The sequence below is a fragment of the Euleptes europaea genome, chromosome 10 (assembly GCF_029931775.1).
Source record: "Euleptes europaea isolate rEulEur1 chromosome 10, rEulEur1.hap1, whole genome shotgun sequence".
Taxonomy (NCBI): Eukaryota; Metazoa; Chordata; class Lepidosauria; order Squamata; family Sphaerodactylidae; genus Euleptes; species Euleptes europaea.
In genome coordinates, this window is record NC_079321.1 from 45973088 (window position 1) to 45986030 (window position 12943).

Below are 12943 nucleotides of genomic sequence, written 5' to 3' on the forward strand. Positions count from 1 at the left end.
ATTCAGAATGGACATGATGTGGCACTTCAATCACATCTATGTTTTAAAGAATTCTGCCGATAGGAATTATAAATATGTGACTTATTGAGAGCATTTCTCTTCACTGCTAAAATTAAGCTTGAGGCTTCTTTACAGTCGGAGGTCTGGAAATTCACCTCAGAACTTACTTGTACTAACTACAGTTTTGTGTATGCACTTCACAGATGAATCAACAAATGGCTGGAATGAATCTGAGTAGTCCAAGCAATATGATGAGCTTCAGCCAGCCCCCAAATACAGCAGCAGGATGGACGGGAAGCTCCTCAGGACAGACTCTCAGCACACAACTCTGGAAATGAAAAATGGCAATAGAAACTCCACCCAGATTTGAGATCTGACATTCCATGCTCAAACGCATCTAGTTTCCCTGGTCTGTCCACGTACATATTTTCTCCCTCTTCAACCTCACAGAATTGTTCACATTAAGAAGTAATATTAACTGACAGTGTTGTGGTCTGTATTGACTTAAATTTTGATGTAGTGAAAAGCAGGTTGAGAACACCTATCATCGGCAGCTTTTTCATTCCACAGTACATCTGATTTCATGAATCATATTCAGAAGAACTATGTGACCAACTACATACTCAAATTATTTTATCAGTTATAGATCAAATGGTTGCATATAAGGGAAATAGATATCATGTTAGTACTATATCTAAGGTGTAAACCCCACCCAGAAAATTACCCAGTATTCCTGTAGAAGGTACTGTATGAACAAATGATAATCATATAAATAAGAGTGTACATGCATCACTAAAGATTTTTTTGTCCTTGTATAACAATGATTTTGTTTCATTATTCATTTCACTGTGGTATTACTATGATGTGCTGAACAGGAAATGTGGTAGTGCAAGCCTGGATGTCATGAGAGCCCCATCAGGCTATACAAAAAAACAAAACCAGAAATCTCTGAATTTCCTGCGTTTTACAATAAGTCAGTTAAACAACGCAAGCGATGGTGGTGGTGATAAAGGACTAATCTAAAAATATATTCCACAGCATACATACAGGGTAACTCTCTGAAAGATATAATTCTGTCATTACAGCTATATCCAAGTTTATACCATTAATTGTGTTTACATTTTATGGTGCCTCATACTGATAAGCTGTTGCTTCCCTATATTAAAGAGAGAGAGAAAAACCCAGCTCATTGTAAGACTAATTCATTATATGTAGTATTCTTGTCTACTATAATTCAAAACAAAGCATTAATTCAGGGCCAATAAACGTCAAGTTTAAATAATCTGGCAAATGAACTGAAATGTACATTGCTTTAGATCAATCTCCCACGCCAGTTAGTCCATTGCGTTTAATTGGTTTTGTCAACATAATCTGAATATTTTACTTAAAAGTGCTAAAATGGATTGGAGAAATGCATGTAAAACAAGTCGACAAATTACGTACATCTCGAGCCGTCTGACAGATTGTTTGCACAGAAGTCTTTCTTTAGATGAGTAAAGGACGTTGTTCCACAACAGCAAGCTGTATAGTGTTTGAATGTTTAACCGAGTTCAGTAGGTATAACACAGTTGCCTCCATTAATTTTGGTACATCTTATTTTATGTGTACAGATCATACCTCAATTTTGACTGTGTCCAGGTGATACTTTGGCTCGTTAGCTAGATTTACCTTTTCAGTTCGTGTGTGCCATACAAGAACCTGGGGGGAAAATGTTTTTTAAAAAAATTAGTTCATTTTATGTTACCCCTCCAAAAGACATGATTCAACAGTAATAGTGAAATTAATACCTTTGTGCAGTTGTTTGCCTTTGGCTCCAGTTCTTCCACTGTGGTTATGAGTTTCAGAAAATCAGATTCCTGCATCCCAGGCTGTGATCCACGGCGTTTGAATACAGCTTTTGGGTTGGACAAGATTATCTGAAGGCTCACAGCAAACCCTGCGTAAATCAGATTTGTTACATAATTAAACCAAAGCTTTACACATTTCATTTAGCTTTAGACATCCTTTTTTTTGTACCCATTTGCATTTATAAACAAAGGGTTAGTGACATGAAGTACTGTCATACGTTTGCCTCACAAGTTTCACAGCTTAGTTTTTGTGCTACAAGCCACTTTTCTGAAAAGCTATTAGCTATGCTCCTCTTCATCTCTGTTGAGCGCTCCTTATACATTTTGATAGAATGTAAACATTGACATTTAATGTAAGCAGTTGGAATGTATGTATAATGAACAGTCTGCCTGGTGGGAAAAGGTGAGATTCAAAGGAACAGACCATTTTTCCTTTCCCAGATATCACCTTTGTTATTGATTGGAAACTGAAGTCTGAAGTGAATGTAATTGTTAACTAGAGGGTAAAATAAACTTGACTTAATCAATTCTGCAAGCAAATTAGCTTTTCATTGATACCGTTTTTATAAGCGATCCTTCGTATCTCCTATTTCAGTAGAATGCATAACATAACCTACCCACAGTTCATACCTATTAAAAGCTAGGCTTTTAAAATATAAGAAAATACAGTATGAGAACAGATTCTTACCAAGCGCAAAATGCTCATGTGATTTTAAGGACTCTTTACTTCCTGTGACATGCTGGTTGGCATCTTAAATTTTCTGTGTTTCTTGCTCGTAGTACTATTAAATGTATTGTAAGAAATTTTGTTTGAAAGTGAGTACGTTTCACTTTGTTCCATTTGGTTTTTAATTGAAATGGGTTAAGCATAGCGATCAGGAGCCCCGTGGCGCAGAGTGTTAAGCTGCAGTACTGCAGTTAAAAGCTCTGCTCACGACCTGAGTTCGATCCCAACAGAAGTTGGTTTCAGGTAGCCGGCTCAAGGTTGACTCAGCCTTCCATCCTTCCGAGGTCGGTAAAATGAGTACCCAGCTTGCTGGGGGTAAAGGGAAGATGACTGGGGAAGGCACTGGCAAACCACCCCGCAAACAAAGTCTGCCTTGGAAACATCGGGATGTGACGTCACCCCATGGGTCAGGAATGACCCGGTGCTTGCACACAGGGGACCTTTACCTTTTACCTTTAAGCACAGCAATCACTGAAGCCAGATTCGTGAACATTTTCTGTAATAAGCTGTGGGATATAAAAAACCTAGTCTTGCATTTGATTAAATCCTGTACAATATTAAGCAGGCTGTAGCAAAATAATATCTGAATCTTTTCCCCCATCATAAACCATAAGCTGTCTCTGAAATCTAAGGGTAAAGGGTTCTATGAGGCTGAGTAACTTTTAGGAACCTCTCATTTTGGAAATTAAAACCAGAAGAAATTTAGTCATAATGCAAGCTTATTCTAAAGTGAGCCCTACTGCATTCAGTGGGATTCACCTGAGAGTGAGCGTGCTGAATGAGGTGTTTGGGAAAGTGATTGTTCCATTTGTCAAAGGCTACCCTACAACCACATCAGTTACTTTTTTCTTATTAGTGCAGCCCTGAATACACTGAGCATTTTAGCAATTCAAAGCAGCACCAAACAGTCTTTGACACACTAGTTAGATTTCTTGTCTGATACTGGTTTGTTTCTGGGAACTGCAGTGCTAAAAGGAACACATTTATAAGGCTGCCTCCTAATCAGGTTTACAATCATTCCAATAATTAGATGGTGTCCCTCCCCCCGCCCCCCAAATACAACTGAATAGCTTCTGTTGCTAAAAGGTAAATGCCTGGAAAATATTAAAAGGTAGCTGTCAACACATGTTCCCATGAGCTTTGCAAAGGTGAATTCCAATGGGAAATGTTCAGTGGAAAGGCAAATAATTTGCTCCGTATAGAGCAGTGTTTCCGAACCTGTGGGTCAGGACCCAAAAGCGGGTGGTGAAGCCTCTGAAAGTGGTTCGAGGGCCAGCCCTCTCTAATGGCCAACCCTGCCCTTTCCATTGCTCTCTTGTGTTTTAGAAACCAAGATCGGACCATGGAAACAGTATCTTCCATGTCATACATCAGTTGGTATCTTTTCATCACTGCATGTGCATGTTGATCAAGTAAAATGTGCCCTGATGGTTACTAGAGTGTGTTTCTTAGATTCTTAGGGGGGTAATTAGAGGGAGTAATGGAGAAGGAGATGGGTGGTCGAAGGCTGGAATGTAACCACCAGATGTGAAGGCTGTGTATTTTAGAATTTCTATAGTTGCTTGAGGTTCATATAGTAGGGGCAGTGGTACCCTTTGTGCAGTGCTGGCTTCTCAAAAACATCTGGTCAGCCACTGTAGAAATAGAATGCTGAAATGGGTGCCAAGGTAATAGTTTGCCTAGGGCACCAAAAAGCCTTGCACCAGCCTTCGATGAGTAACCACACCAAATACATTTGGACTTGTGGGTCACTATACTAAACAGGTTGGGAACTGCTGGTATGGAGAACAGTAAGCAGAAGTGGAACAGGAAGAAGGAAGAGGGCTATTCAGCTGCCCGCATCTGATAAGTGGGATTTTAGACAATGAAAACTCAGGCTCTAACACATGTACTGAAGGACTCTTGCCACTCTAACAGCGCATTCCTGAGCTCTTTCGCTGAAAGAACTCAGGAGGTGAAAAAGGGGCTGTGCTGGTGTAAGTGGGACAGCCGCCGCCAGCCATCCCACTTACGCTGCACGGAGTGGCCCGGACACCGGCAGGGAGGCCTGGATGCTGTTCTCCCCACGCTGTTCTGGCAGCATGGCCCAGGGATGCCGGCACTTCTGTGCGCCGTTCCTGGGAGGGCATTCCTGGGGTGTTCCAGCATTGGGGCTGGGGGAGGAGCCACCTTTAGGCGGCCTCCAAAGCCCTTTCCGGTTGGGAACACCCCTTTTTTATTTTGGCAAGATACACCACCTTTTAGGTGGCATATCTCCCATGCAACCCTATGAAGGGTTGCATGGATTTTTCCTGCCGTGAGGAGGTTTCGGCCCGGGGGGGGGGGCAGCCATTCCGCTCAGGAATGCGCTGTAAGCGAGTCAAAATAATGCTGTTTATTACGTACAAAATGAATTTGCTACAGATTGGGCATCTTAAGGCTGCTAGCATGTCCTCCAGTATGATGACTGAAAACTAAAGTTTGGTGGCACCTTAAAGGCGTACAAAATTTTATGTCACTGCTGTAAACTTTAGTGGATTAGAGTTTACTTCTTCAAATGCAATGAGTGGATTCTCGTTGTGCAATCTTTTAAGATGCCAAAAGACTCCAGTTCATTTTTTCTTTAATAGACTAACACTGCTGCTCCCTCTGGAAATGAAAACCAGTCTGGGGTTGAGGATAATGGAACAAAAGAGTGTTGCAGAATAGGATTTGGTGTGGAATCTGGGGCCATCCAGTCGTGAGTGAGCAACTGATGAAAACCAGCAGGTGGCCTATCCAAAGTAGGGCTGGTGTGAACCATTAAATTTCAGACAGCAAAATCTGCTTCTCACTAATTGGTTAGAGCAACAAACCACTCCCTGCACATTCCAGCATGGGATGGGGAAACACCTTCCAGTGTTTTTCCAAAGTGTTTGCCAGTCTTGTGGCAGGATATCTAACTCCACAGGTGAAAACGTAAGGATACTCGTTTTACCGACCTTGGAAGGATGGAAGACTGAGTCAACCTTGAGCTGGCTACCTGAAACCGACTTCTGTCGGGATCAAACTCAGGTTGTGATCAGAGCTTTGCAGTACTGCAGTTTACCATTCTGCGCCACAGGGCTTTGTCCATCCTCTTATACCTAGAAACTCTGTCCATCCTCTTATTCCTGGAAGGACTTGCTCTCTCTTTATATCACATCACCTAATGATATTATCATAGCATAAGTCACATGCAATACTGCCAGCATCTTTGTTTACAAAAACAGCATTTAAGTACTTTGGTGCATGTTTGCAAATTCAGCATATTTCAAAATGCATAGTTAAGATGCAGGTTTCTAAAATGACAACTTGCCTCGGGCAGCTTTACCAAAGTTGGATATCTTCTTTCTGGCTAAAAGTGACAGATATGTACAAATAGCCAGGTTTGTACATTTTGAGTGTTTGTAATTTTTGCTATGACAGCATAAGGACTTCCAGTGCTGCATTGCATTTATTTAAAATTCAATCTAAGTTTTTAATAAGCTGATTTATTTGTCTTGTAAAGCCATTTGTGTTTTCAAACTAGGCTGAAAGTCGGGACGGGGGGGGGGGGGGACCTGCAATGCCTAGGGAGAGAAATGTAATAAGACCATTTCTGAAAATGAGTGGTTTATATGCAAACAGCTATCATTTTTGAACTCCATATCAAAATCTTCTCCTTGGACCTCCTAGTAGGTTAGTTAATCCACTGCTTATAGATAATACTCTCAAGGCAGCTTCCAAAGGGGGAGAATATCTGTTTTCATCTGCAATGCAGACAAAGCAACAGCAGGTTCTCTGCATGCAGTGTATGACTATTTGTGATTCTCTGTAGTTTTGGGTCAGAAAGAAAGCACTGCAATACATAACAAAAGCAACCCACTGTTCCACTGGTCTCTGGGCAGCTGATGGTAGAAATAGGGCAAGCAGACACCAGAAGAGAAAAGTGATGGCATCGCAGCCGCTAGGATTCTGGGTAAGACTGCAACTTGTGCTGCTTCGATAGGGCCATGTCCAAACACCATTATGGCACAGCAGGTGTGGTTGGTCAAGTGTTTCTGTATTTGTATGTCCCTTCCGTCCCTATGCGACACAGCTATACACATGAAGCACTTACTATGCGCTGATATGAAATGGGAAAGGGAGCAGAGCCAGTTATGCTCTTCAGGCAAAATCAGAATGACTGTTAGCCGACTTCCAACTCACAACTGGGGGGCACCGGCATGCATTTAGGGTGTTTTATTTTAAAATGAGAAAAGGGGAGCTGCCTAAACTCCTGCAGCTACTGCAGCAGGAAGTGGCACATGCACTGCAACAGCAGACGCCACACAGGATAGCTGTAGCCACCAGCACACTAGTTTTAAAAACCAGGTTTACTTGAAATCAACAGGCTTTAGTTCCAAGAGTGCATATTGAGTGGTTCTGCTATGGAAGTCTGAAATGTTCACTCCCTAGAAGGGAGAAAGTTCAAGTCTGTATAGGGATATAGTTTCCCTACAGAGAGAACAGATTTGATGAAAACAAGACAAAAATCCCATTGAGAACAAATTCCGATTTTATAAAACAAAGTAACCTAAAGTACTGGGAACCACTTACAACTGTGTCCTGTATAAAAACCAAGTAATATAGAATAGGAGGTAGGTCCCAAAATAGGCCATGATGGGTTTAAAATATTGAGACATCTCATTGCTTCAAAGTAAAAATGACAGTAATTATGGACTATTTGTTGTTTCAGTGTTGCTGGTCTTGGAGGATGGTTCTTCTGCCAGTGACACTCTTTAATGGGATATTCTCCATGAACAGCTCTACTCCCCCATCCCTAGTCAACAACCCTGCATTTTTTTCCAGCTGCTTATATGCAAGCCAGAAACAACCAAATACAGACTACACTATCATGGAATCAGCACACAAGAAAGCCATGTTGGATGGGAGCTGTAGTAAGGAGAAGAACTGCATGAGAATGAGTGAAAAAATGTGACTGGAATCAATCCAATCATTTACATTTGTTTATGTTTTATATTCATTTGTATACCTCAAGGTAAATTTACACAACTTTGTTTACAAGGGGTATTCCACAGTTGTGTTCAGTGGACTGTTACATGCCCGGGTTATCATTTGGTTATCAACAACGGGCTGAACTAAGACTTAAGACTCCAACTGAATCATTCACATTAATTCAAAACACCAAGGAAACCAAACAGACCTCGGAGCAAAGAGAAGTTAATACTTTAGGAATGACTGCTAGCTTTGCTTGACAGGTGGAAATCTGCAGAGGGTAGGAGGAACCCATGTCTCGCTAGCAATACTTATCTCCCACGCAGGGAATGATTGGCTTTGTATTTTACATTTTCACCGTCACCTATCTATGTTCAGAACTATTTGCGCCTGTCACTTATAAACTGTTTTCTAGTACTGAAGAGATGTGTTCTTTCAGCTTTCTAGTCACCATTTTAATTTGTTAAACGTCATATGTAATGTTTCAGCATATTTCATCAGCTGTGAGCATGTATTTGTATACAATTTTTCTGAGAAAAAGAAAACCCTATCTGCTAACAGAAAGAAGAAAACCAGATCATGTGACGTGTTTACCTGAGCTGTTTGTATCCCCTTTTTCTTCTTCAACACCCACACCTTCTCTGAAATATGGAAGCTTATGGCTGAGCAGGAGCATAGCCGCCAGAGTATCCAAAGCAATTCAGCCAGCATTTGAGATGCATATAGTATACACAAGACTGGCCAAGCTTATAAGCTAACAGCTAGACTGAGCTATGCAGTCACTAACTGTAGAGTGAAGATTGATGAGATTAATTTGGGGAGCTTTTCTGCCTTCATCTTGTAGCCTGTGGTTATTGCAGGTTTCTCCCTAAAGCATGTGCTGCAAACTGTATCTACTCTACAAGCTATCACAGTCATCATGTCACCTAAAACAACAGAAAATGAATCATTTCATGATGAAGTAGCCATTTTTTTTTGCACTTGAGCTACCCTATGGGGTTTGTTTTCCATTACACCATACAGAGTTCATGCAATGAACGATACTGGCTGTCTGCAGTAATTAACTAGGGTGCAGAGAAAAAATTCACTCAAGCATTCCAACAGAAATGCCATATAAAATGCAAAATAATTGAGAATGTTTTTGTTATTAGTAAAAAGTAAATAAATAAGATAACAGGCAAACAGCAAGGCTTATAAGACAGGTAAAACTGAAGACAAATGCTCTTGCAAGAAGTTTTTCTGTCAACATTTTCTGATTTCCAACAACATTCAATGTCCACTATTGCACACATTTCAAAGGCAGTTATGAACATAAGTTGTTAATATACCCAAATCTGCCACCCCAGACTTCTCAAATATCAACTGTCTGCCATAAAATGTCCAGCTTTTCACCACCATTTGTATTCTTGTCCTCCTTAATACATAAAACCTGAAATCATTCTTATGTATCTCTCCTCCCATATAAAATTCCTTCCAACCTTTGTTTCTATCTCCCTGGGGGGGGGGGCTACCTACTGTAGTGCTCTCCCTAGTGAGGCAGGAAAAGAACTGAAGAAAAGGGGCATTTCCCATCCAGGAAGCAGGAAGTGGAAGAATTGGTCCTGTCTCCCTAAGCAGTGAGCGAGAAACACCCAAGCTAGAAGATGTCCTCCTCCTCAGAGCTAGAAAGTTAAGACTTTAAGGATTTCAGCAGCAATCCTGGTCAATCTGGTAATAATTTTTCATGCCCCAGAGAAGAAAAAAATTGTGTAATTATGTCAGCATACAAACATCCAGAATTCACTTGTTCACTAATGAGAATAAGTCACATAATATCTAACATGCTTCTTCATGTAATCTAGTTGATATTATGTAGCTACTCACCTGCCATGTCAATGGCAAAAGGCCTATCTGCTCGCCAGCCAGTGTACCAGCCAACAACTTTGCCCTTTTCCACAATGGGGCGTTCATAGCGTCGTCCGCCCACCAGCCCCACAGGCCAAACAGACACTTTACGGGTTGTGCGCATCTGTAAACAGGAAGGAGAAAATAACTTTCAAACCAGCGCTGTGTTGATGAGAAATACTTTTATCGATCAGGAAATCCTTCTTCGGATAAGAACAGTGGGTCCTTGATACAACACAATAGCATTTCCATCAAAGAAGTGGCACAAAACATAAAGCAGCCTCAATTAAGGTACCCATTTTCAAAAGGAGCCTTAGGTCTCTGTAGAGAACCAAGAATGGGTAGTTTTATCTATTTTAGTTCTTTGAGTGTAGGAGAGGGAAGCAATAAAAATAGCATTGAAAGGAAGTCTGAAGAACTGAGTCAAATTGAGGTGACAAGAGATGAAGTTCTAAATCTACTGGCGAAATGAAAACCAAGAAGTCTCCAGGTCCTAATGGCATACACACAAGAGTCCTTAGGGAACTCAAAGGTGAAATTGTTAATCTCCTAACCTGTATATGCAATTTATCAGTAAATTCAGCCGCTGTACCAGAAGACTGGAGAGTAGCACATGTTACACCAATTTTTTAATAAGGGGTCCAGAGGGGAACCAGGAAATTACAGGCCAGTTAGCCTAATGTCCACAGGCAAATTAGTAGAAACTACAATCAAAGACACAATTAGGCACACAGAGAAACAAAGCCTACTGAAGGGAAATCAGCATGGTTTCTGCAAAGGGAAGTCCTGCCTCATCAACCTTTTGGAGTCCTTTCAGAAAGTGAACAAGCATGTAGATAACCATTACCTGGTAGACGTTATATCCTTGGACTTTCAAAAGGCATTTGACAGGGTACCACACCAAAGTCTCCTGAATAACCTTACTAGGCATGGGATAAGGGGACAGGTTCTCTTATGGAATCAAAATTAGTTAAATGACGAGAAGCAAAAAATAGAACAAAATGGACAGTTTTCTCAATGAAGGGTGGTCCCACAAGATCAGTATTGGGGCCGGTACTATTTAATTTGTTCACAAATTATCTGGAATTAGGGGTTAGCAGTGTAGTGGCCAGGATTGCAGATAACACAAAATTATTCAGAATGGTAAAAACCAGGGATGACTGTGAAGAGTTCCACAAATCTGCAACAACGTGGCAGATGAAGGTCAATGTTGGCAAAGCACATTGTAAGGTGATGTACTTTGAAACAAAAAATCCCAACTTCAAGTAGATGCTAATAGGGGGGGTTACTGCACTTGTATTCCCAGCAACGTATTAAGAGTTTGAAAATGTTATAAAAAATACTGTTCGCACTTTCTATGTATTCCCAGCGATGTATTAAGAGTTTGAAAACGTTATAAAAAATACTGTTCACACTTTGTTTGGCCCCCTTTACCTGTGAAGAAGTTTATAAGCCGTGGTATCCAAAAACCCTTTTAAAGTGATGTTTTTTATAACATTTTCAAACTCTTAATACATCGCTGGGAATACAAAGTGCAGTAACCCCCAGGATCTGAACTTGCTGAGACTGAGAGCAGACAAGGTCTTAGGGCCATAGTAAATGGTTCAGTGAAAGTGTCAACCTGTGTTCCGCAGCAGTGTAAAAACTCTGTGCTGGGGAAAATTAGAAAAGGGACTGAAAATAAAATGGCCACTGTTATAATGTTCCTGGATAGATCTATAGTGTGGCCTCATTTGGAATACTGTCCACAGTTCTGGTCACCAAATCTCAAAAACGACATTGCTGAGCTGGAAAAAAATACAGAAGAGGGAAGCCAACATTATGAGGGGGTTGGAGCACCTAACCTATGAGGAAAGACTGAAGAGTCTGGGACTTTTCAGTTTAGAAAAGAGGCGATTAAGTGGGTACATGACAGAGGTTTATAATATTATTCATGGGGTGGAGAGAGTTGACAAAAAGAACTTTTCTTCCCTCTCCCAAAATACTAGAACTCAAGGGCACCCAATGAAGATGATGGGCAGCAGATTAAGGACGGACAAAGGGAAATACTTCTCTACACAATGAGTGATTAAATTGGGGGATTTGCTGCCAGAGAATGTAGTGATGGCCACAGGCATAAACAGCTTCAAAAGAAGATTCGACAGATTCATGGAGGAAACGTCTATCAGTGGCTACTAGCCATGGTGACTAAAGGGAACCTCCATGTTCAGTGGCAGTAAACCTAATACCAGTGCTGGGAAGCAACATCAGGGGAAGCCCTTGGCCTCTATGCACTGTTGTTAGACCTCCAGAGGAACAGGTTGGCTACTTGGTAAGAAAGGATGCTGGACTAGATGGACCACTGATCTAGCAGGACACTTATATTCTTACTAAGGTGCTGAAACTCATCAGCCCAGACTAGTTTGGCATCACCATTTACTTTTCTTCCAGCTGTTAGCTCTCTTCTTCCCCTCACATAGCACATACGCCCAGTCCTTCCATCCGATTTGTTACACATCCTCAATTGCCCTATCTTCCCTCCCCACCTTATTAGTTTCTAAAAGTGCATGCTGGAAGAAATATTTCAGTGGGTCACACCATTCCTCTGATGACTTCCTGTGCCTATGCCAGGATGGTTACACAAGAAGAAGAAAAAGCTTTGTATCCTTCATCATTATGGATCTTGACTGCCACAGGATAATCTTAGACATGGCCTCAATAGAGTCCAAGATGTACAATTTGTACCCATTTATAGCTCCTTACACTACTCAATTTTCTCTCTGATTTCTCAGTCTGGCGTCAGGCCAGGCTATGGGACCTGTAGTGTAGACAGAGGCCAAGCCTCTCTGTTGCTCTTACTGGATTTATCTGCAGCCTTTGATACAGTAGATCATGCCATCTTGCTGAGGTGCCTGGAGACAGAAATGGTATCAGGCAATAAGTGTCGAACTGGTTCAAATTATTCTTTGTGGATTGACTCAAAGGGTCAATCCACAGAATTATTCTTTGTGGATTGACTCAAATTATTCTTTGTGGATTGACTCAAAGGGTCAATCCACTGAAAACCAGCTATCATCGGTGTGGGACCTATCTTGTGGGGTCCCACAGGGTGCAATTCTGTCCCCCAAGCTTTTCAATCTCTATGTAAAGCCCTTAGAACAAATCATTCATAGATTGGGAGATGGTTGTCATCAATATGCTGATGATTCTCAGCTTTATATATCCTTATCTATATCTCCTGGTGATGTGGTAGAGCTCCTGAATCTCTGCCTGGCCACAGTGGTTAACTGGATAAAAGAGAACAACTTGAAACTGAACCCTGAAAAGGCTGAGGTAATGCTGGTTGGGAAGGGAATTTGCCTTGAAAATCCTACAGGGTCTGTATAAGTCTGCTGTATATGTAACTGGTCTGCTGTATATGTAACTGGAGGAGAGGAGCTGGGTCCTCACTGAGGAGAAAAGTGGAGTATAAACAATAAAATAAAAATTCTGAAGACCAACTGGGATAAAACCTACAGTGTTTTACTGC

The 12943-nt window shown here is 41.2% G+C and overlaps 2 protein-coding genes across 5 annotated transcripts in view; one reads left to right on the forward strand and one right to left on the reverse strand.

Moving 5' to 3' along the window:
* The window catches only part of SMAP1 (small ArfGAP 1), a 71559-nt gene extending 70748 nt beyond the window's left edge, over window positions 1–811 (forward strand). For all 4 annotated transcript variants that reach the window (XM_056856524.1, XM_056856526.1, XM_056856525.1 and 1 more), the window contains one exon: window positions 204–811. In XM_056856524.1, coding sequence (XP_056712502.1) covers window positions 204–338 — 135 coding nt within the window. In that variant the 3' untranslated portion in view covers window positions 339–811. The remainder of the gene's footprint in view (window positions 1–203) is intronic.
* A 650-nt stretch (window positions 812–1461) lies between these two features.
* The window catches only part of B3GAT2 (beta-1,3-glucuronyltransferase 2), a 31986-nt gene continuing 20504 nt past the window's right edge, over window positions 1462–12943 (reverse strand). Inside the window, exons 3-5 of the mRNA XM_056856177.1 lie at window positions 9415–9559; window positions 1788–1936; window positions 1462–1698 (exon numbers count right to left, since the gene is read on the reverse strand). Of these exons, the coding sequence (XP_056712155.1) occupies window positions 1612–1698; window positions 1788–1936; window positions 9415–9559 (381 nt within the window). The 3' untranslated portion in view covers window positions 1462–1611. The remainder of the gene's footprint in view (window positions 1699–1787; window positions 1937–9414; window positions 9560–12943) is intronic.